The 25,976-nt window shown below is 44.1% G+C and overlaps 1 protein-coding gene across 1 annotated transcript; it reads right to left on the bottom strand.

Annotated features, from left to right (window-relative positions):
* Nucleotides 1–183: 183 nt before the first annotated feature.
* On the bottom strand, nucleotides 184–25,793 carry tpcn2 (two pore segment channel 2). The gene is made up of 25 exons (XM_069177961.1): nucleotides 25,336–25,793; nucleotides 20,857–20,912; nucleotides 17,908–17,984; nucleotides 17,428–17,605; nucleotides 17,071–17,187; nucleotides 15,356–15,462; nucleotides 14,352–14,424; nucleotides 10,754–10,853; nucleotides 10,504–10,569; nucleotides 10,368–10,432; nucleotides 7,862–7,953; nucleotides 6,958–7,039; nucleotides 6,773–6,862; nucleotides 6,440–6,559; nucleotides 5,520–5,579; nucleotides 5,123–5,251; nucleotides 4,801–4,850; nucleotides 4,451–4,550; nucleotides 3,567–3,638; nucleotides 3,380–3,453; nucleotides 2,617–2,722; nucleotides 2,423–2,505; nucleotides 2,258–2,339; nucleotides 1,811–1,902; nucleotides 184–1,730 (listed from the first exon to the last, which is right to left on the bottom strand). Exons 1-25 carry the CDS (start codon nucleotides 25,703–25,705, stop codon nucleotides 1,652–1,654), a joined length of 2,520 nt encoding a protein of 839 aa, XP_069034062.1. The 5' UTR covers nucleotides 25,706–25,793; the 3' UTR covers nucleotides 184–1,651.
* Nucleotides 25,794–25,976: the final 183 nt, after the last annotated feature.

Raw genomic sequence — 25,976 nt, 5'->3', positions numbered from 1 at the left:
TGGTTTTTAAAGGAAGAGGTGATGCAGCTCAGTGGTGAACATCATCCTGGAACAACTTTATAGAGACGTGTCAAGATAAAGATCATCATCATGTGTGTGTGTGGACAGCGGTAATGTGGCAACATCGATAAATTATTCAGCTGAAGATACAAATCAATACAAATCACAAAATAAGTCTTTAAATTCATGCAAAATATTTATTTAAAACCTCTTTGGGATCTATTTTAGTTTTACAAACACAACTCAATAAATTCCCCAAATAAAATGCATTAAAGTGTATTTTCATAAATATCAAAGAACAGTACGTCTTTTCATTCAAATAACAGAAAGAAGAGTCAGTAACAAAGAGTGAGCTTTTCCCTTTTAACAATTAGAAATGGTTGTATGTCTGATACCTGAATAAAATACTCGGACTATATTCATCTAAAGTCCCTTTCACACATCACTGCCCGGACGTTTCACTAACTGGAGTCACATTAACAGAGACGCATTTTACAACATTTACTTCCACCAAGCAGCTTCTGTTCTCAGTTACACGAGTCTGTCTGTCAATCAGCAAGATGTCAATCAACAGGCCTCTGATCAGACCGCGGTGAAAGTTCATCTAGAAACCAGTGAATCCAGAGAAAAGTAAATCCTCTCAGTGGGAGGAACCTTTTGGACATTTCGTTCTGAACTGTTCACTGACATGAACGGAAAATAACAACCCTGCAGAAACCTGATGATTGTCGGACATCTTGGACGTTTCTGTGTTACAGCCTGTAACACATTCATCAGTACAAGTCACATGTCCACGTGGAGAGAACGGCAGCTATCTAATGACACCAAGTACACTCGCTCTGTCTGGACAATCAGGGAACCGACGGTGAGGTCACCTGTTGGTTTAATACCTGCTGCCATCATGTTATTTTGGAGCAGGAAGTGACCATATTTGGATGATTTGGGGAGGAGCCAGCGGTGGGTCAGAGATCTGATTGGGAACCCGAGGACACTACGTCCCGCCCACCAATAGCGGAAACCTGACTGCACCACAGGCCTGTCAATCAAACAGACCTCCCTCCCCCATGGTATGGAGGTCAGATCAGATTGGTGGGATGTTTGCATACAATAGTTATTGATGTATATTTCCATTTCTGTAACTTAATAAAGTCAACAATATCATGTATTTTCCATGTCGTTCATTATTACTAATCTAAAGTGAGATTTTCCTATTTCACTTTCAACAGGTTCCTGCAAAGCTTTCACAATAAAAGCCTCTTTAAAAAATGAAGGCTTCCAGTCTGACATACTGGAGGCTTTTATTGTGAAATGGATACAGGAAGTGTTGTGTGTTAGGCGTAATGCAGCAACTTTAACAGCACATCAAAACGAAGCTTTGAGCTGATCGGGAATCAATTAATACCTCTGCCTTTGTTTTTATTGGCTCTCTGCTTCAGAAATAATTAAATCTTTAAACACTTTAAATCTTAACTTATGAAGAGAACTGTGAACATTTAGTTTCCTTGGTTGAAGACAGCAATTGACGGGCGCTCCAGCAGCTTTAAATTCAACACTTGGCTTCATGGTTTTAGTCCCATGAAACACTTTGTGATGGTGCACGGCATGGTGTGTGTAGGTGCTCCGTGTGTGTGTGTGTGTGTGTGTGTGTGTGTCACCACTGCAGATGTAAGTGGGGGTGTCGGTGCAGCTGACAGAGTAACTCTTCTTCCGTTGGCTCTTGGATCTGCTCTCTGCAGAGAAACAGTGAAATAAGAAACAACATAAAAGCCTCCGACAGCTTGACGTCCAACGTGACATCAGGAGGACGAACCTGAACATGAGCTGAACGGAGGTTTCGTATCGGATCCGCTCCACATCTGTAACAGAACAGCTGTGACTGCGGTCCCACTTGTAGATGAAGTTCTGTTAGAGAACCAGGAACAGACGAATCCATGTTTTAATATTTCATTACTTGTGAATATTATAATATATTCATATTTAATATTTAGTTTATTTCCAAGGATGAGGTTGGTGTTAACAAGTCATTTGAACCGACCATCCAACTCTTGAACTCTAATGTCAGGTTGTATTTTAGAAGTTAAATGAGCTGGTTCAGCTGGTTTAATTAGTGAGTTCGCTACAGCAGATGGGGTCTAGCAGGGGAAGTTATGGTGTCAGCCTGACGTAGAGCTGCTTCATGACTTCATGAAGCAGCTGGTAAACTGTTTGTTCTGTCTCTGCAGCTTCAGATGAATGTGTGTTGTCTGAGTGAACGCACCTCCAAGATGAGCGCCACAAACAGGTTGACCCACATGACAGAGGAGGTGAGCCACCAGCACACAAAGTAGATCTTAGACCACCTGGGAAACATATCATCATCATCATCATCATCATCATCATCATCACCACCATCATCATCTTCATCACCACCATGTGTTCTTACTCTGTCGTGTATCTGCTGTATGCGTCCATGAAGGCCTGCCAGTTGTTAACTATCATGACATCATACAGTAAGATGATGGCTGCCTGAACACAAACAGACAAGAGACCGTGTTTTCATGAAACTCTAACAGGGTAATAATACTGCAGATGAAGAGTGAGATCAACAGAACATCTGAACATCTGACGGTCACTCACTGCAAAGTCATCGAAGTTGTTGGGCCAGTAGCCCAGCTGCTCGTAGGAGCCACACTGCATGGTGAAGTTAGAGCTGATGTTCTCCATGGAGGTGTTGGACAGCCCACTGACACACACACACACACACACACACACACACACACACACAACACACACACACACACACAGATGACTCACTAAACCAGCATGAATCTATCTCTTGCGCACAAACGGAGGGAAGCGGGTTCATCAGGGTGGGAGAGGCTGCCGACGGGTTCTGGGTTGGGATGGACAGCCGGTTCTGTTTGCAGCCGGTTCTGTTTGCAGCCGGTTCTGTTTGCAGCCGGTTCTGTTTGCAGCCGGTTCCAGGATCGGATCACTGAGCTGCATCAGTGTTTGTGTTTCCTCGCCCGTCTGCAGCTCTCTGACCTCCGGTGAGCTGCAGCTGAGCTTCATCACATCATCTTCATCACGTTTCACTTCGACCGTGTTTGTCAGAACAGATGAACTGAGACCGTTAAAGAAGATCTGATGTTGGACTTGAAACAAAACACATTGTTTTGAAACCACTATATTTTTCTGACATGTTATTTTTTTTTAACTCGCTATGATTCTTTAAGTTAAATAATTCAAATAGGATTTGGCTGTAAAGTCCCTAAAAGATAAGAAGATGCAGCTCATCTCGTGTCGGTATTAAAACTCTTAATCTCCCCGTGTGTGTCTGATCAAAGAGGTCCGGTTTGAGGGTTCTGAACCAGGACCTTCTCCTCAGCAGAAGTCGTACCTGATCTCTGGAGGAGGTTTGATGGCGCCCTCGAACAGCCAGATGCCGAACACAGCGAACACGTAGTACACCACCTGCACAGAGAGCACGTCAGCATGCTGCCCACTTTACATTAAAGAAGAGTGGTTGCAGCAGGAAGAAGGAGCAGAGTCAGTGGGAGGAGCTGAGGAGCAGTGATGTCACTCACCACCAGAATCCCTGCGAACGCTCGCAGGTTCTTCACCAGGTCCAGCAGCGTGCTCGCCACCAGCGCCATCAGCTGCAGACACATGAAGCCGCTTCAGTTCACCACATTTATCTCCTTCTGAATGTGTTGTTGGAGAACACGTCTACTGTTACCATGGTTACTGTAGCACAGTTACACCATTTCTGCATGTTGGTGTTTAGTTTTTCTTTCCACATTAAATTCTTAATTCATTATGGAGTCATTTTTTTTCCACATATGATCTTCTTTCACGTCATCTTTTAACGTCACTTTTCATGACAGTGATGTCATCACGCTTCAGCCAATCAATCACAAGCCTCTTGAGTCACAACAGGTCAGCTGGTCAGATTTAGCCAGTTAGCTCCTGTTAGTTCCTCCGACTCTATCCATGGTGTCTGCAGGAAAATATGTTTCTAAAATATAAACAAACTTGTGAAATAAAAATTCTAGTATGAAGCAAAAAATGAAATAGATGAATTAACATTTTATAATAATGATTTTTTTAAATAACTACTTCATGTCTATTTTGCAGAGTTCCTCATCATTTATTTCCTCCTCATCTGTTTAAAGGAGCAGTGTGCAGGTTTGTCCCTTCAGGGCTACTGGACTCATTCAGAGGTAACAAAAACACCATGATTCTTAGTTTTAGATGATTATTCACTGATAAAAATAGTATCATGAATATTAAATTAGATTTCTGTGAACCTGCACACGCGACCTTTAACGCTGACCTGTGTGGGACTACCGCTGGATTACTGCTGATGCTGCAAAAAACTAAGTCGAACTTCAAATCTAATGACGCGGATGTTGTGTAGTTTGCTGTGAGTGCTGAAGGGAAACGATCCTCCAGCGAGCTGCTGACTCACCTTGATGTCTGGGATGATGCGCAGGAAGCGGAACACAATCAGCATGTTGACCAGACGAACCATCTCCCACAGAGACATGACACCATGGGAGGAGGGGTCCCTTTAAAACACACACACACACACACACACACACACACACACACACACACACACCTTTGAACTGCTGTTCTGTCTGTTGTTTAGTTTAGTTTATTTGATATTATTCTATTTTATTGTATAGAATGTGCTTTTTTGTATTATTATATTCAATATTTTTGCCCTGTATATGCTGCTGGAACATAAAGGGATTAATAAAGTATATATCTATCTATCTGCAAAATATTCCACTTAATTTGGAAACATAAACCCACCAGTGAGAGTACGGAAGCCTGTAGGTGATGAATATGGTGATCTGAAGGACCTGATGGCAAAAACACAAACATGAGATCAGTGATGAAAATAAAAAAATCAGCATTCACATCTCTGAACTCACCGACTGCTTCTGGTATCAACCATCATATTGAGCTCCGAAAATGTTGAACTATTCCTTTAATAATTACAATAACAAGTCACAGACTCCTCAACTGGATGTGAATGATGTCACAGACAGAATAACACAGGACAGGATGTCAAACATAACAGGAAACCATCAGGAGTGATTGGTGGGACCACCACCTCCTCAATAAGGGTTACCAGTAAGAGGACGGTGAGGAAGCCATCGAAGACGTTGTTCCTGTACGACAGGTAACCTCTCCAGCCGAAGGCCAAGATCTTCACGCACATCTCCAACAGGTAGTAGAGGATGAAGCACAGGTTGATGATCTGACGGAGGAAACATGGAATCAGTTTAGGCTGCAGTGTTTATTCTACAAGACACAAACTGATGAACGCAGATCAACAATCACGTTTCATTACAAGGTTCAGCTGCGTCATGTTTCAGTCTTTTAAATGAAACATTCAACTTCTCAGATGTTAACGGGGGAAACGAGAGGATTTTGTCTTTCAGTTCAACAGATTTCTGTTTGTGAAGAAGCAGCAGATTGGATTTGACATCATCCTCTGAGGACAGCAGTGGGACACTCATGTTCACCTCCAAGGTGTAGTTGTCTCTCTCTGCTGTGGACTTCTCAGAGTTCAACACCAGGACAGTCTGAAACACACAGAAAGCTTGTTACACAAGACTTCACAAGATTTCATCAACATAGAAACTAAACTAAGAACCAGGGAAGACTTCCATAAAATAAATTCCGGCCTTTGGAAAGTCTTTATAATGGGATATGAATCAGAAATATTTTATATATTAGGTGATACAGCACACTAAATGAGCTAAGTGGACACAACCTGTATGAAGGAAAAATGGGAAAAGGAAGGAAATGTAGTGCTAAAATTGGAAATATGGAAAAAAATGAACAAACAACAATGGAAAAGTCTGTGTGTTTGTTCCTGGAGAGAATCTGGGAGGAAGAATCTAGAAAGGTTCTTTAAAACAGCAGCACAGCGGAGACGCTGTCCAGGGTCCTGAAAACACTTTAATGTTTAGTATCTCGCTGTAAGAAAGCTCTCGTGAGAAAATGGATGACAACAGAAACTCCCCCCGTTGAGGACTGAGTTCATGAGATCCATATTTTTATGATGAAGAAACTAACTTTGGTTTTAAGACCTGAACAAGAAAAGTTAGACATCTGTTGGAATTCTTGGATTGATTCTGCATCCTCATCTAGAACAGATTTCACATAATCCAACATCTTTTAGCGGCTCCTCTGTTCAATGTTCATTCGTGGTTTTTATCGTTCATTTTATCTTTTATTTTTTTATATGTATTATTTTCACATTGTGTACATTTAAGTGATTTTCCTTTATTCTTTTCCCTTTTCATCCTTGTTAAAAGGGGAACATCATTTAAACATGTTTTTCAAGATAATGTTTCAGTTCTGTTACAAATAACAATTTCAATTGTGTGTGTATGTGTGCGCGAGAGTGAGTGTGTGTGTGTATGTATGTGTAACTTACACATATGCACACCACGTTGGCCAGGGCCACTGCATTTCCAAGTATAGTGAGATAGTAGTGACTGAAGACCAGCTGGAGTCTCTGCAGGGCTGCAGACCTGTACTGAGGCAGGGGGGGGTGCTGGGGGGAACACACACACACACACACACACACACACACACAAATTGAAATTGTTATTTGTAACAGAACTGAAACATTATCTTGAAAAACATGTTGAAATGATGTTCCCCTTTTAACAAGGATGAAAAGGGAAAAGAATAAAGGAAAATCACTTAAACGTAGCAGGTGGACTGCAGGGTGACGGGCAGCTGACAGTCTGAAACACAGTTTTACCTCTTTGATACAATCTTTGTCCAGCTCATCAAAAATGCTCCTGAACTGGTCCCGGTCCATGAAGCCCACGTCGGCATGCTGCTGCGCCACCTGACGGGTCGGAGGTGGGACAGTTGTCAGGACAACGGTAAAGAGAAAAGGATGGAGCATCTTTATTAACTTCATGTAGAGAAAGCGGTTCTGACCGTAGTAATGGCCACTCTGTAGTAGCTCTTAATCTTGACTCTGGACATCACCTCCAGCACGGCGTCAACACGCACACACTCCCTGGCACAAAAAACACAGCATAACTGTGTTTGTGTGTGTGTGTGTGTGTGTGTGTGTGTGTGTGTGTGTCTGTGTCTGTGTGTGTGTGTCTGTGTGTGTGTGTGTGTGTGTGTCTGTGTCTGTCTGTGTCTGTGTGTGTGTGTGTGTGTGTGTCTGTGTGTGTCTGTGTCTGTGTGTGTGTGTCTGTGTGTGTGTGTGTGTGTGTGTGTCTGTGTGTGTCTGTGTCTGTGTGTGTGTGTCTGTGTGTGTGTGTGTCTGTGTCTGTGTGTCTGTGTGTGTCTGTGTCTGTGTGTGTGTGTGTGCGTCTGTGTCTGTGTGTGTCTGTGTCTGTGTGTGTGTGTGTGTGTGTGCGTGTGCGTGTGTGCGTGTGTCTGCGTGTGTGTCTGTGTGTGTGTGTCTGTGTGTGTGTGTGTGTGTGTGTGCGTGTGTGTCTGTGTGTGTGCGTGTCTGTGTGTGTGTGCATGCGTGTGTGTGTGTCTGTGTGTGCCTGTGTGTGTGCCTGTGTGTGCGCATGTGTCTATGTGTGTCTGTGTGTGTGTGTGTGTGTGTGTGTGTGTGTGTGTGTGTGTGTGTGTGTGTGTGTGTGTGTGTGCATGTCTGTGTGTGTGCGTGTCTGTGTGTGCGTCTGTGTGTGTGTGCATGCGTGTGTGTGTGTCTGTGTCTGTGTGTGCCTGTGTGTGTGCCTGTGTGTGTGTCTGTGTCTGTGTGTGCCTGTGTGTGTGCCTGTGTGTGCGCATGTGTCTATGTGTGTCTGTGTGTGTGTGTGTGTGTGTGTGTGTGTGTGTGTGTGTGTGTGCATGTCTGTGTGTGTGTGTGTCTCACTCAGCAGCCCGTTGGGCTCCCTGACAGCTGAGGACCTGGAAAGCGGCTCTGATCCCGAGGCGTCTCCTGATGATGGACGTTTGGACAGACATCTGGACAGAAACAGAGACATGTTGTTCTGGATCTTCTCAAACCTCCAGACTGGAGTCTCATGTCCTCAACGTGTCTTTCTGTCTTTGACTTCAGGTCTTCTGAACGTACCAGAGTGAACAGCATGAACGTCAGCACATCTTAGAACTTAGTTTAACATCTGCATGTTACGGGTGAACGAGTCCGTGGTGCCTTTTACTGACTCGGACATAAAAGAGTTATATTTGTAGATATAATCAGTCAGGATGAGTTCAGGAGACTGCTCTTATATTCTGTTATATATTATATATACATATATATTATATATAATATATATATATATATATATATATATGTATATATTCTGCTCTTATATTCTGTTATTTATTATATATAATACAGACATATATATAACGGGTGAGTCTAATGGGAGAACGGGTGAGTCTAACAGGTGAACGGGATTATGGGTGAACGGGTGAGTCTAACGGGAGAACGGGTGAGTCTAACGGGAGAACAAGTGAACGGGTGAGTCCAACGGGAGAACGGGTGAACGGGTGAGTCTAACGGGTGAACGGGTGAGTCTAAGGGGAGAAAGGCTGAACGGGTGAGTCTAACTTGAGAACGGGTGAGTCTAACGGGTGAACGGGTGAACGGGAGAACAGGTGAGTCTAACGAGTGAACGGGTGAGTCTAACGGGAGAACGGGTGAGTCTAACGGGAGAACGGGTGAGTCTAACGGGAGAAAGGGAGAACGGGTGAGTCTATCGGGAGAACGGGTGAGTCTAACGGGAGAACGGGTGAGTCTATCGGGAGAACGGGTGAGTCTAACGGGAGAACGGGTGAGTCTATCGGGAGAACGGGTGAGTCTAACGGGAGAACGGGTGAGTCTAACGGGAGAACGGGTGAGTCTAACGGGAGAACGGGTGAACGGGTGAGTCTAACGGGTGAACGGGAGAACGGGTGAGTCTAACGGGTGAACGGGTGAGTCTAACGGGAGAAAGGCTGAACGGGTGAGTCTAACGGGAGAAAGGCTGAACGGGTGAGTCTAACGGGAGAACGGGTGAGTCTAACGGGTGAACGGGTGAACGGGAGAACGGGTGAGTCTATCGGGAGAACGGGTGAGTCTAACGGGAGAACGGGTGAGTCTATCGGGAGAACGGGTGAGTCTAACGGGAGAACGGGTGAGTCTAACGGGAGAACGGGTGAGTCTAACGGGAGAACGGGTGAGTCTAACGGGAGAACGGGTGAGTCTAACGGGAGAACGGGTGAGTCTAACGGGAGAACGGGTGAGTCTATCGGGAGAACGGGTGAGTCTAACGGGAGAACGGGTGAGTCTAACGGGAGAACGGGTGAGTCTATCGGGAGAACGGGTGAGTCTATCGGGAGAACGGGTGAGTCTAACGGGAGAACGGGTGAGTCTATCGGGAGAACGGGTGAGTCTAACGGGAGAACGGGTGAGTCTAACGGGAGAACGGGTGAGTCTAACGGGAGAACGGGTGAGTCTAACGGGAGAACGGGTGAGTCTAACGGGAGAACGGGTGAGTCTATCGGGAGAACGGGTGAGTCTATCGGGAGAACGGGTGAGTCTAACGGGTTCCCTTCATAAGAATTGAGTGATTTCATTCAAAATATAAACAGCTGAACGTCGCAGAGCTTCAGAGAAACAAAACGCTGATCTGTGAGAAACCGTTTGTAAACTGCCGGACCGACAACTTTTCAACATCGCTGCAGCACTCTGTGAGGTCTGGGAAAATAACCACGATGATGTCATCATAAACACAAAGACAAACGATGTGATTGGTTACGTTGTTGGAAATGAAGGATCAGCAGTTTGAGCTTCACCTGAACTGAAGATCATCAGGAGACGAATTCTGAAAAACTCTTTAAATCCTCAGAGATTCTCACTGAGAATAAAAACTACTGAGGAGAGATTCATGAACCTTCAGAGACTCTGAGTCTCTGGTCCACCCCGTTGCTAGGCGACGAAGCCTTTTAAAAGATGTGATTGGCTGATAAAAAAAAACTGCCGACCGGACAGCGACCTCCAGTGGAAGTTAGATGAAGTGCGTGTTCGTGTGATGACTGCTGATGAAGGTTGAACAGACTCCAGTCATTTCTACACTCAAACATCTTCATCACTTCATGTCTGAGGAAGAAACTCTTCATCTTAAAGTCCTCCTCCCTGATCCGGACAGCTGATCTCCTGAGGAGCTCTCTGAACAGGTTTCATCTTTAAGGATCTACTCTGAACTTTAAGAGGAAATTATTAGAAAACGTCACAACTGGAAGAGTTTTCTCTTTGTTTGAGGGATCTTTGTGAATACGAGCGCAGGACGCTCTGACTGATCCAAATAAAACAACTTTCATATCACAGGCGGACGCATGCGGATGATAATATAACGAGAACATCGAGTGAGGCGGTCCGTGATGAGACTCACCAGTAAGTATCCTCTGAACTGGTTGTAGATGATGGCGGTCAGCAGGTTCATCAGGCAGTAGGTTCCTGACAGGAAACACAAGCTGTCAACCGTTTCTACACACCGAGAACGAGCCGGCGCCGTCGTGTCTGCTTACCGATCACGCTGAAGCTGACGAAGAAGACGGAGTAGCCTCGGTGAAGGGAGTAGGCCGGGATCATCACTGAGAAGGAGCACATCCAACAACACCATCAACTAACAGCAGCGAGGAGGAGGCTCCGTACCAACACCATCAACTAACAGCAATGAGGAGGAGGCTCCGTACCAACACCATCAACTAACAGCAATGAGGAGGAGGCTCCGTACCAACACCATCAACTAACAGCAATGAGGAGGAGGCTCCGTACCGTCGGGGTTGTTGGCCGTGGTCAGCAGAACCAGCAAAGACGTGAAGGACGCTGGGAGACTTCTGAAGTGGAGCTCCCACTCTTCGTTCTTCTTCGGGTCCTGAGGAGACAGGAGGAGACGGAGAAAGAGGAGACAGGAGGAGACAGAGGAGATAGGAGGAGACAGAGGAGATAGGGGGAGATGGAGACAGGAGGAGGCAGAGAAAGAGGAGACAGAGGAAACAGGAGGAGGCAGAGAAAGAGGAGACAGGAGGAGAGAGAAGGAGATAGTGTCAGTTTATTCTACAGTTGTCCTTTCAACAGATCTCATAAAATCACCAGAATAAAAATCAAACACCCGTCTGGCCTTCAGTGTTTTCTGTGTTCCCTGTAGTGACTGATTCTCATTTGCTCTGACATGCACTGTGAGCTGTAAGGTCTTATATAGACAGGTGTGTGCCTTTCCTAATCAAGGCCAATCAGTTTAATTAAACACAGCTGGACTCCAATGAAGGAGTAGAACCATCTCAAGGAGGATCAGAAGAAATGGACAGCATGTGAGTTAAATATGAGTGTCACAGCAAAGGGTCTGAATACTTATGACCATGTGATATTTCAGTTTTTCTTTTTTAATAAATTTGCACAAATTTCTACATTTCTGTTTTTTTCTGTCAACATGGGGTGCTGAGTGTACATTAATGAGAAATAAAATGAACTTTTTTGATTTTAGCAAATGGCTGCAATGAAACAAAGAGTGAAAAATTTAAAGGGGTCTGAATACTTTCCGTACCCACTGTACACACACACACACACACACACACACACACACACACACACACACACACACACACAGAGAGCTGCTTGGTTACTTTCAGCAGCGGATTGATATCGTTCAGGTGTGCTGGCATTAAAAGCACTCCCTTTGTAGAACTTCAGTTCCCATGATGCTTTGCAATCTGTGAGTTGGCTGAGAGCTGCACCTGCACATGAAACCCCGTTGTTTTACATCCCATAATTATACACACCGGCAGCTGCTGTCTGCTCTATAACCATGGATACACAGACACCCATTTAAAGTCCTTCTCTACAATCAGATGGAACCACGGAGAGAAGTAGGACAACAACCGTCCTGCTGGAGGATGGTGGAGGAATGTGTTGTCACACATAAGTGTTTGTTCAGCGATCCTCGTCGGGACACTAACAACATGTCTGACCTCCATCTTATTGTACTTTGCTGTGGTCTGCTGGGGGAGCAGCATTGGAGCCGGAGACACCAACAGACTTAACAAACTGGTTAAGAAGGCCGGCTCCATCATCGGCTACAAACTGGTCAGTCTGGAAAAGGTGGTGGAGAGGAGGACGCTGAACAAACTATTATCCATATTGGATAATCCTGACCACCCTCTCCACCTGCTGCAGGGACAGAGGAGGACATTCTCCTAAAGACTCCTCCAGCTGCTGTCACAAGGACAGATACAGGAGATCATTCCTGATACAGGAGATCATTCCTGATACAGGAGATCATACAGGAGATCGTTCCTGATACAGGAGATCATTCCAGATACAGGAGATCGTTCCTGATACAGGAGATCGTTCCTGATACAGGAGATCATTCCTGATACAGGAGATCATTCCAGATACAGGAGATCATTCCCGATACAGGAGATCATTCCCGATACAGGAGATCATTCCCGATACAGGAGATCATTCCAGATACAGGAGATCATTCCAGATACAGGAGATCATTCCACATACAGGAGATCATTCCTGATACAGGAGATCATTCCAGATACAGGAGATCGTTCCTGATACAGGAGATCGTTCCTGATACAGGAGATCATTCCCGATACAGGAGATCATTCCCGATACAGGAGATCATTCCACATACAGGAGATCATTCCACATACAGGAGATCGTTCCAGATACAGGAGATCGTTCCTGATACAGGAGATCGTTCCTGATACAGGAGATCATTCCTGATACAGGAGATCATACAGGAGATCATTCCTGATACAGGAGATCATTCCTGATACAGGAGATCATTCCCGATACAGGAGATCATTCCCGATACAGGAGATCATTCCAGATACAGGAGATCATTCCCGATACAGGAGATCATTCCAGATACAGGAGATCATTCCAGATACAGGAGATCATTCCTGATACAGGAGATCATTCCCGATACAGGAGATCGTTCCAGATACAGGAGATCGTTCCTGATACAGGAGATCGTTCCTGATACAGGAGATCATTCCTGATACAGGAGATCATACAGGAGATCATTCCTGATACAGGAGATCATTCCTGATACAGGAGATCATTCCCGATACAGGAGATCATTCCCGATACAGGAGATCATTCCAGATACAGGAGATCATTCCAGATACAGGAGATCATTCCCGATACAGGAGATCATTCCAGATACAGGAGATCATTCCAGATACAGGAGATCATTCCACATACAGGAGATCATTCCAGATACAGGAGATCATTCCACATACAGGAGATCATTCCAGATACAGGAGATCGTTCCTGATACAGGAGATCGTTCCTGATACAGGAGATCATTCCTGATACAGGAGATCATACAGGAGATCATTCCTGATACAGGAGATCATTCCTGATACAGGAGATCATTCCTGATACAGGAGATCGTTCCTGATACAGGAGATCGTTCCTGATACAGGAGATCGTTCCAGATACAGGAGATCGTTCCAGATACAGGAGATCGTTCCTGATACAGGAGATCGTTCCCGATACAGGAGATCATTCCCGATACAGGAGATCATTCCTGATACAGGAGATCATTCCTGTCCACCGCAATAACTCTGTACAATAACTCACCTCTGGCAAAATCCATCACACAACAATAACACTGTTGTCTGTTTTTCTTGTTTGTTTAAATATAAAAATAAAAAAAATGTTGCACTATTGTTTAGTTAGTTTTAATTTAATTATTAAATTTGATTTTATTGTATATACTGTGCATTTTTATATTTAATATTTTACTGTTATTTTATTGCTTTCCTGTACCGATAATGCTGCTGTAGCGAAAAAATGTCCCCTTGTGGGATTAATAAAGTAACTATCTATCTATTATCTATCTATCTATCTATCTATCTATCTATCTATCTATCTATTATCTATTAATCTATCTATCTATCTATCTATCTATCTATTATCTATTAATCTATCTATCTATCTATCTATCTATCTATCTATCTATTATCTATTAATCTATCTATCTATCTATCTATCTATCTATCTATTATCTATTAATCTATCTATCTATCTATCTATCTATTATCTATTAATCTATCTATCTATCTATCTATCTATCTATCTATCTATTATCTATTAATCTATCTATCTATCTATCTATCTATTATCTATCAATCTATCTATCTATCTATCTATCTATCTATCTATCTATCTATCTATCTATCTATTAATCTATCTATCTATCTATCTATCTATCTATCTATCTATCTATCTATCTAAACTGGGACCTCAGAGACGATGCTGTAGTCTGCTGTCCTCATAAAGACTGCTGGACCTCACAGAAGTGTGTTTCTACCACGCAGGCCGGCGTGTGATTGGTCAGCAGGGCGGCACTGACCTCCGTCTTAGCGAACAGCAGCATCCCGATCATGGTGAAGAGGCAGAGGTGGAGCGCCAGCAGCAGGATGACGCTGCAACGACAGGAGGACACTTCTCAGCTCGACTCACACCTGTTGCTGCCATCACATTCAAAACAAGCAGATATTTTTTATAAAACAATAAAATGTCTCGGTTTCAACATTTGACATGTTGTACTTTACATTTTGAAATCTAAAGTTTAATAATTCCAGCTTTGGTTTTATGGGTTGATGGTTGACTGCAGATACACACCAAGTCCTGCAGCAGGTTGGAAAGGACAGGAAGACTTTTTATTGTTTTTTAACCGGATCGTTTCTGGTGATTCAACCTGGAAGTTTTCATGTGCTTTCAACTGAAAGAGACTCTCACCAGAACAGACCATCACCTCCACTCAGACATGTCACTTATTCAGTCTCACATTAAAGTTCTGCTGGAGCTCCTTCAGTCCACTTTGTCAGTACTTCCTGAAAACATTACAGTTGCCAAGGCAACAGTGTTGTCCCATTCAGATGCTCCAAAACGGGACACGTCACCTTTCCTACGAGAGCAACAAACCTCGTCATCATCGGTTATATTTCATATTTCAGTTGCCATGACGACAGATGATGACCTCCCTGCTGTTGACTGCCCTCTGTAAAGGAGCACATAACGTCCTGCAGCACCACACACACCATCCAATAAACTCAATAACACACACGACTACACACGGACGCAGTAGGTGCAGGTGCAGCTCCATCATCATCATCATCATCATCATCACCATCTTCATTCTGAGGAAGTGAGACTGATGTGCAGCCACAGACGGGATGTTTATCAGATATGTGGTCAGATGAAGTGAAGACAACGAGTCCAATATGGGTTTCTGGAGTTTCAGTTTCCACCCTCACAAAAGTCTCTCTGGAAATAATGACTTTATAGTTCAATGATTAATAATGCAATCACATGATCACAAGAAATAAATGACAGAGTGAAGGATTCAGATACCTGGCAATCTCCGGCAGAGTCCTCTTGATGCACTTGAGCGTCTTTTTCATGAGAGAAGAGTTCTGCAGGAGGAAGAACGGCCGGAAGAGACGCCGCACTCTCAGTTTCTGATCAATAAAGACAGGAGAGGATCAATACTTTAACCGTAGGGGGACGTGTGACTCCGACAGGTTTCCTCTGAATCCACAAAGCCTTTCTGAGACGGTAGAAGCTGGAAATGTGAGTTGATGTGGTAGATGTAAATAACAGCTTAGTTTGTTTGTGTCAGCACTTATCCTGAGATTTATTTCATCCATCCATCATCTCCACCCGCTCTATCCTGAACAGGGTCACGGGGGGCGGAGCCTGTCCCAGCTCACATTGAGTGAAGGCAGGGTTCACCTGGACAGATCACCAGTCCATCACAGGGACACAGAGACAGACGGAAACAAAGACCGTTCACGCTGTCATTCACATCTCAGGGACATTTGTAGAACCACCAGTTAACCTGAGGTTCATGTTTCTGGATGGTGGGAGGAAGCTGGAGAACCGAGAGAACCCACGCAGGCACACGGAGAACCTGCAGACTCACACAGGAGGCCGGGATTCGAACCCAGAACCTTTTCGCTGTGAGGCGACAACGCTAACCACTGAGCTGCCCTAGATTTATTTCATGTTAAAATAATTTGAATAATATTTAATATTGATTATAATACATATGTTTATTACTGCGGAGACAGCAGGAAGTGATATAAAGCTGACCAGGTGGTCCTCACATCAGAAATGTTCAGTCTGAAATGTCTCAACAACTACGAAATGAGATTTTGTACAAATGTTCATTATACAGCCAGTAGCTCCGCCCCCAGAGATCTGATTGGTCAACTGAACATCTGGAACAAATCATCATGACATCACACCGTTCTCATCACTAGAAATATCACTCCACCTCCTCAGTGGGAAAATAGAATTAGAATAGAGTTTCATATACTATGTAATATAATGTAGTTTCTACTTGTTATAGTTCTATTAAATGACCCATTTGGTGAAGTCGGGTCTCTTTTGGTCCTTTTTGGTCGCTCCGAGCACCCGTACCGTAACACCACGGATAGTCACGCACTTACAATCCTAGCGGAGGCTAGCTGGACCCGTTTGGTTTGAACACATGACACGGAGCTAAAATGTTAAAAACACATGAGAACATGGATATCTTTGTTCATCAGATATCTTTGTTCATCAGATATCTTTGATATCTTTGTTCATCAGATATCTTTGTTCATCAGATATCTTTGTTCTTCAGATATCTTTGTTCATCAGATATCTTTGTTCTTCAGATGTCTTTGTTCATCAGATGTCTTTGTTCTTCAGATATCTTTGTTCATCAGATATCTTTGTTCATCAGATATCTTTGTTCCAACCAGACTGAGCTAGCTGATCAGTTTAGTGTTTCTATGTTCTGTATTTATTCAGTTGGAGACTAGAAATCCTCTCTGTTGCTAGGTGGTTGCTAAGGGTCTGACTACTTCCTGGAGTAGGAAACATTACATACGTTACAAAAGAGTCTACTGACGCAACTGATTGTTTTCCAGTTGCTAGCCGTACCCCATGTGTTGCCATGGAAACGGAGATCACAGTAATATAAAGTTTTATATTTTGAGAGTGAATTGCTCTTCAATATGAACACATATAGATTACATGTTTTATTTAGTTGGTAACTTGTTTAAGTGCAGCAGCCTCACCTCATCACACTCCATCCCGACAGACAACATCCAGTCGATGACGGACACTGAAATGACCACCATATAGCCGATCAGCCATTTGCTCTTCCTGAATTCCTCCCAGCCAATCAGATAGCTCTGAGGACAAACCAGAGGATTTATTTATTACAATTACTATAAAAAGTGGTGAGATTACTTGGAAACAACACGTGACATGATGTGACAGCTGCTGATCATCCTTATTTAAAATGTTGAAATGCAGTTCTGATGTTGAACACAAGGTGGAGCTTTACCATAAATGCTAATAAATGGATTTTCTGATACTGCTTCACTGGTCACCTTAGTAGTTTCTGGTAAGAGTCGCTGCGCTGCGTTTACCTTGACGGCGAGGTCGAGAGAGAAGATGATGAGGCAGACCATCTCCAGGCTCTCCGTCAGGCCACATGGAGGCTCCCAGGACGGTGGGCGACGGCGGGGGTCCGAGGACACGGACAGGGAGGACGGGCGCTCCACGAACGCCAGCAGCAGCACCGCTGCAATGGTCAGACCCAAACCCCTGGACAGGGGTATAATATAATACATCATTATCATAATAATAATATATTCTCCTCTCACTCAGACTTCATCTTCTGTTCAAACCTCTGCAGCTGCTCTAAGATCAAACTGCTTTACTTCTTTTCCTCAGAGAGTTTCTGCCGGTGAGGAGTGACGTCATGTTAAACATATGAACATACATGAACAAAACTAGAACCTGAAACTGAAGCAGCACACATCAAGACTTCTTCTCAATATTGACATGATCTCAGGTCCATGTTTAGATTTAGTCCTGAGCATCAACTGCTGAAGCTGTGAACTCACCACTGGCATATTCTGGAGTAGTACCAGCGATACAGGCGGAGGGAGCCGGCATCCACCCGGTGGTTGATGGAGCGGTACTGGAGGACAGAAGGAAGACTTCACTGACAGAATATTAACCAGGAAGTGGAATCAAAGAGTTCAGAGTGTTCCTGAACGCAGCATGGTGATGCACACGGACCAGGAGGAAGCTGTAACCTTCATGAGGAAGTATTCAGAGCGTCATCTCTGGATCAACATCAGCACGTACTGAGAACATGTGTGAACGTGCGTGAACGTGCGTGAACGTGGGTGAACGCAAAAGTCACGTGTGTGAACATCTGTGTGATCTCCACTCACCCATCAAGTTGTAGTGAACATGCAGCTCATGAACATGCAGTTCAGTGCAAAACAGATGTGACCTCATCGTGACCTTTGACCATTGACCACCAATTGGAGATAAAGTTTTAGCTGAATTTCAGGAGCAGGACCACGCCTCAACCACTCCCCCACTTCCAGCCACACTCCTATAAATATCCACCCACTGTAAACCTCGGCCCGTTCACGTTTTCTGCATCCGGAACAAGACGCCACGCAGAAAAAACAAAAAACGATCTTACCTTGGCCCAAGCATGGATATACTGTTCCTCAGCCCGTCCGACGACGACGATTGTCTTGCCTCCCTAGAGGACACCCATACAGCTGCCCTCTCCAAAAAAAAAAACGGGGATACCCACGAGACGCCACCAACCGCCACCGGGAACACCCAGACAGCACAGCGGAGCCAAACCCGCCGATCTCCAACAAGCCGACCAGCTGCATCCACCAGAATCCCTCTCTCCGTTCAATCCTTCTGTACGAAGGTTCCGATCCACGGCCGTCCTCCAATAACTCATTCACCGGTGACAGAGGGAGACCTGCCACCTCCAGACGTAGTCAACGGCAACGCAAGTCTCCTCTCTCTTCCTCCGCTCGCCCCAGACCCAGCGCTCGGGAACGAGTCTCCCGACGACTCCGGCCATCCAGCGCGCCGCGCTCAAAGCCTCCGCCATCGCTCCCGCGGTCCAGCCAGGTCCCCCGTCGAAGACGCACCGGCCAAGATCTCTGACCGGACCGTAGTCCGTCAGCTAAAAGCGTTAAAAGAGAAGGGGATACCTCACCACCGCTCCAACAACAAAGCAAAACTGTCCCAACTCCTCACAACTTTCCAAAGGCCACAAAACACAGACGTACCTCCATCCAAAACTCACCTGCGTAACGTCAACGACAGTGATGTCACCACGCACCTCCAAGCCCCGCCCTCCCACCCACAAAGTTCCGGGTTGCCAGGTTTTGCAGCGCGCCATCTCTCATCCCCCTCCACCTCCTCCGGCAAACTCACCTTTGCACAGCGGCACCGGGATGCCGACTCTCTTTTCCTCTCTTCAATTTCCACAGCACTCCATCCCACCTTCTGGCTTGGATCCATCAGTCTGTACTACTGCTGTTCTTCCACACACCCCTTTTTTCTGCCCTCTACTCTGGCACCGGGTTGCCAGGTCTTCTTTCCTCTTTTCCCCCTCTCTCATCCATCCACAGCACCCATCATCACCACTGGGCTGCCAACTTACAACCCTTCCACCCCCTTTCCTCAGGCGCCTCCAGCGACCTTCCCCAGCACAACGAGGGCCGCAGTTTACCCTTCTACCATGGAGATTCCTGGCACCGGGATGCCAGTCCCTACTCCTTCTTCCCCTACCCTCCAACCATCCCATGCTCTCTTTTCCGGCTCCGCGCCGCCGCCCCCCCCTCCCCATTCCCCCAACCCAGCAGTCCCACGGCCACACTACCAGCACCAAGATGCCATCCCCCCTCCTTCTCCTTGGCGTCAGCGATTCCTCCACCCAACATAGCTGCCAAAAACCTTCTCCCGTCTCCGCGAGCCTCCGCCAGCAGATAATCTCAGATCTTCAGAACCTTAGCTCCAGATGCGGAGGAGAATTAATCCTGACTCCTTCTCCGGCCACTCCTTTCGCATAGGGGCAGCCACCACCGCGTCAAGCAGAGGAGTCCCAGGCCACCTCATCAAGGTCACGGGCCGCTGGTGTTCCCAAGCCTACCAACTTTACACCCGCCACGGCTTCGACGATCTGCGCAAAGGGCAGGCAGCCTTGCAGTCTGAGGATGGTTTCTTTTGGGGATCTGCAAGGCCCGGGAGCCGCAGTGGATCCTCGACTAAGCCTTCCCCCAAACCGCGAAACTCTCACCCTGGCTTAATCTCCCCCAATCAATGAAGGTTCGCCCCCAGCCGAGGCGGGGTCCTAGCCAGTGAAAATCTTATTAGTTCATCCTTGAGTTAAATAAAAAATGTGACAAATTTGAAGAAATTCCCTCCAGATGTTCCTGGGCCAATGTGATGGGACCATGAGCTTAACCTCTGACCTTTTACCACCAAAGTCTTATGAGGTCATTATTGATAACGATTGAATGTTTTTGCCAAATTTTAAGAAATTGAAGTGTTTTTTAAATATTGCTTTAAGTGTGCATCGGTTTGCCTCTCGGAGACACTGCAGGAGGCCACGAACAGACACCGACCTGCCGACTGAGAGGAACCCTGTTTCCAAAAAGTTTGGACGCTGTGAAAAATATAACTAAAAACAGAATGCAATAACTTAAAATCCCTTAAATTAAACATCAAATGTTGAAACGGAGAAATTTGATTGTTTTGTGAAAAATATCTGCTCATTTTGAATTTGATGGCAACAACACGTCTAAAATAAAAAAGTTTCTTTTTTTATAAAACAATACATTTTCTCAGTTTCAACATTTGATATGTTGTCTTTGGTTTATTTTCAATAAAATATTGGTTTGTGTGATTTACAAATAATTACATTTTACACAGCGTCCCAACTTTTTGGGGAACAGGGTTATATATTCATTTACCTTTTCTTCATTATTTACCAATAGAAACTGAAGCGATGGAGTCTGACTCACCTGAACGGCGTCCTCGATGAACACGACAGCTTGTTGGATGTGGAGATCCTCGTCACCTGTGGACAGTGAGAACAGAGACAGTAGCAGCACCATCTGGATTCAGGCAGTTCCTCAGCAGCAGAACCAACATGTTCTCCGACCACGGACAGAGTCTGGAGATCCTGTTGTCTGTAGAACTGGTTGAACTGGGACGCCAACGTTTGTTTATTCTTTAGGCTAAATGGGAGAAACTGGAACTAAAAATGTGGCTTGTTTTTCTAACTGAGGTTTACCTGAAACAAGGAAAGAAGGAGCATTGCAGCAATGTATTACTGAGCTCGCTGCATATAGAGAAGAACTAAACAGAGGCTCCATATGCAGATCTGTAGAACCTGATCGACACCATCAGGACTGTAATATGACACCAGAGGGTCTTCAACGTCATTATGGGCACGACAGTGATGCTGATGGACCGAAGTCCGTCAGCATCACTGAAGTGAAGATTATACAAGATACCATCTAAATAAAACATGTAATCTACATGTGTTCATATTGTGCAGAAGTTCACTCTCAAAATATATAACTTTGTTTTAGTGTGATCTCCGTTTCCAACGCAACACATGGGTTATGACTAACAACTGGAAAACAATCAATCACGTCAGTAGACTCTTATGTAACGTATGTAATGTCTCCTACTCCAGGAAGTAGTCGGATCCTTAGCAACCACCCTAGCAACAGAGAGGACTTCTAGTCTCCAATTGAATAAATACAGAACATAGAAACACTAAACTGATCAGCTAGTTCAGTCTGGTTGGAACAAAGATATGTGATGAACAAAGATATCTGATGAACACAGATATCTGATGAACAAAGATATCTGATGAACAAAGATATCTGATGAACAAAGATATCTGATGAACAACGCTATCTGATGAACAAAGATATCTGATGAACAGAGATATCTGATGAACAAAGATATCTGATGAACAACGATATCTGATGAACAGAGATATCTGATGAACAACGATATCTGATGAACAAAGATATATGTTGAACAAAGATATCTGAGGAACAAAGATATCTGATGAACAACGATATCTGATGAACAAAGATATCTGATGAACAGAGATATCTGATGAACAAAGATATCTGATGAACAACGATATCTGATGAACAAAGATATCTGATGAACAAAGATATATGTTGAACAAAGATATCTGAGGAACAAAGATATCTGATGAACAACGATATCTGATGAACAAAGATATCTGATGAACAAAGATATCTGATTAACAAAGATATCTGATGAATAAAGATATCTGATGAACAAAGATATCTGATGAACAAAGATATCTGATGAACAGAGATATCTGATGAACAAAGATATCTGATGAACAAAGACATCTGATGAGCAAAGATATCTGATGAACAAAGATATCTGATGAACAAAGATATCTGATGAACAAAGATATCTGATGAACAAAGATATCCATGTTCTCATGTGTTTTTAACATTTTAGCTCCGTGTCATGTGTTCAAACCAAACCGGTCCAGCTAGCCTCCTCTAGGATTGTAAGTGCGTGACTATCCGTGGTGTTACGGTACGGGTGCTCGGAGCGACCAAAAAGGACCAAAAGAGACCCGACTTCACCAAATGGGTCATTTAATAGAACTATAACAAGTAGAAACTACATTATATTACATAGTATATGAAACTCTATTCTAATTCTATTTTCCCACTGAGGAGGTGGAGTGATATTTCTAGTGATGAGCACGGTGTGATGTCATGATGATTTGTTCCAGATGTTCAGTTGACCAATCAGATCTCTGGGGGCGGAGCTACTTGTATAATCAGATTTTAGAGCCTCTGAGGACATCAAGCAACTGGCTGATTACAACCTGAGCTTTATCTGTAAAAATGTAGCATGCCCCTTTAAAGAACTGAAGGAGCATTTTGGTCTTTAAAAATGTGATTCTGTAGAATAATTGTGATCTAGTCTCGACGTGTCTCTGCAGGTACATCACCAGGAACAATATTCTCCTTAACAGGGACTTTTATTGTTGTAATTTGGGTGATATTGCAGCGTAACGTGGTTCGTCTGAGGCTCTGAGAAACTTTCCACTATTTCCTGAAAGATTATATGAAGATATGTCAGTCAGGTCTGATGTTTGTGTCTCGTTCATTTGATGTCAGTCAGATTGAACTTGTGTTCAACAATCTAAAGTTTGGTCAGTAATGCGGAGAGACTGTTTGGTGGAGACTTGTTCCACAGCCGTCATGTGATCATGTTACGTGACTACAACTTTCCCATCCAGCAACTACACAGATACAGACATGATGACTCACATACTCGCACACACACGCACGCACGCACGCACGCACACACACACACACACACACACACACACACACACACACACACACACACACACACACACACACACACGATGCGTCACCACAGGATGTGTCAGGGCGGCGAGTGTCACCGTCAGAGCAGCTTTTCAAACGGCTGCAGAAACACTTCACAACTCAACAGCACCCACACTAAATATGAAGCAGCACGAGTTTTGTCTGTAAATTTGAATGTATTTAATCAACCAATGACAGTTGATTTGTCAGAAATAGCAGAAGACGTTCAGTTCAACTAAAACGGTGGTGTCAGTTTTCTCATTTTAATTTTTTTTTATTAGTTTCATGATTTCTCAGAGAATTTCCTGACGGGCTGAAAGACAGCAATGCAATCACAGGAGGAAGAGTTGGTTTGATTCTGTGATCTGGATAACTTTATATAAAGTATACCTTCAAACAGCTCAGTGTCAACACACAGACGTGTTTCTGGTAAAGTTCTACATCACAGTGAGACATTAGATTCATCACTGCTTTAACTCAGCAGCATCATGAAGGGACCAGCTCTCCAACTGCACCTCACCACATGAAACTCATCAAAGCTGCTAGAAATCAGCGCATCTTCATTTAAATGATAAAATCAGCAGTTCTCTGTTTCACACCGTCGGTAGGTCTGTGTGTCTGTCAGCATCAGTAACACATTACAACCAAACACACCTGATCATCACATCCACCTGCATCACAAGGACGAGGTCCAATCATCACAATCAGGTCTCGAGGTTCTGCTCACAGAATTCAGACTTCCTGTGAATTAGTGAGCGTTCATGTCATCTTTAGCTGCACTGAAAACTAGAAGAGAAGCAGCTGATTGACTTCAATGTTTGTCACACAAATCTGACATTAATCAACTAAAGTTCAGTTAACTCAGCTCCATAAACTCAACATGACTTACAGTGCCCCAATGATGAGCTTTAATTACCTAGAAAATGCAATAATGCAGCATGACTGACTGAAAACATACAAAATCATTTCAATTCAATCGTTTGATGCTTTATCGATTTTGTCCAACAATTAACTGAGATTTTTCCATTTTAAGTTACTTTAAAACAGGAAAAAATACTTTTCTTGTCATTCACAAATCTGACAGGAAGAGTTCCTGAAGTAATTTAAAGATTCAGATTTAATAAAACCCGCTGACTTTATATAAATAAGTTGTTATAAACTACCAAACTGTATATCAAAGAACATCTGGCTCCATCCTGACCCACTGCAACAACAAAATGATCCTCAAACAGGACCAACAATAATCCACATAGATAGGTAGGTAGATAGATAGATAGATAGATAGATAGATAGATAGATAGATAGATAGATAGATAATAGATAGATAGATAGATAGATAGATAATAGATAGATAGATAGATAGATAGATAGATAGATAGATAGATAGATAGATAATAGATAGATAGATAGATAGATAGATAGGTAGATAGGTAGATAGATAGATAGATAGATAGATAGATAGATAGATAGATAGATAGATAGGTAGATAGGTAGATAGATAGATAGATAGATAGATAGATAGATAGTTACTTTATTTATCCCACAAGGGGACATTTTTTCACTACAGCAGCATTTATAGATACAGGAAAGAAATAAAATAACAGTAAAATATTAAATATAAAAATTCACAGTATATACAATAAAATAGAATAATTAAATTAAAACTAACTAAACAATAGTGCAATGTTTTTTTTTTTTTTAAATATATTTAAACAAACAACAAAAACAGTCAACAGTGTTATTGTTGTGTGATGGATTTTGCCAGAGTTGAGTTATTGTACAGTCTTATTGCAGTGGACAGGAATGAATGATGACATGTGCAGACAGACTCTGAGGACAGGTGAGTCCTCTGTGGCTGTGGTTCTGATCATTGGACTGCAGGTGTGTTTCACCTGATGTACTTTGATGTGACTGCTGAGCTCCTACCTGACTGATCTACCTGAGTCCAACACTTGAGGAGTCCACTTCCGGTCCTGTATCTGTCCTGACACATTTCTCTCATCAGGCTGAACTTCTTTCTTTCTCTCTGCAGAGGTCTCATACCGGAAAGCCCCCCCCCCCCCCCCCCCACACACACACACACACACTCACCTGTGTCCCTCTCCACGCTGCACGCCCCCCCGCTGACAGAGTAGGACATCCGCCTCAGTCCCGGGCCGCCCCCGTTCTCCGTGCCCGACCTCGCGCCATACTTCCCGGAGGCTCCGTTCCCGCTCCCGGTCAGCAGACTCTCCGTTTCCATCCAGGAGATCTGCCCCGTGTAGACACGCCGCTGCTCGGCGGCGGTGAGACTGCGGCGGGTCCGAGGAGACGACCGGAGGACTTTCGGTTTTTCGCCGACACTCGGAGACTCAACAGGCTGCAGACACACAAACAGGGCAGCGACTGCTTTTAGGAAGTCGCTCCTCCGACTGCTCCTCCCTCTCCTGTCCTCCAGTCTCACTTTCCGCCGGCTGTACATGCAGACTCCACCTCCTGCAGCGAGGCCCTGCACGGGAGCGCACACAAAACAGCTGACGGGCAAGGACAAGGACAGAAAATAACAAGCTCACAGGGACATGTAGAGGAGGACTGGACAGACGTCCTGGCAGGTCAGCTGACAGCAAGGAAGCAAATCTGTGACAGGAAAACAAACCGCTGAAAAGTTTGTCTGAACAGGTGTTAAGAGACTGATTTGAACGTTTACTACTAAAATGGAAAAGTAAACCTACTTTTAATTTGTACATTTATTT

Source organism: Embiotoca jacksoni, unplaced genomic scaffold (assembly GCF_022577435.1).
Source record: "Embiotoca jacksoni isolate LCO1_2020_lvr unplaced genomic scaffold, fEmbJac1.0.p SCAF_79, whole genome shotgun sequence".
NCBI classification, from domain to species: domain Eukaryota; kingdom Metazoa; phylum Chordata; class Actinopteri; family Embiotocidae; genus Embiotoca; species Embiotoca jacksoni.
The sequence above is the reverse complement of the archived record's forward strand: the minus strand, read 5'-3'. Positions and strand labels throughout refer to the sequence as shown.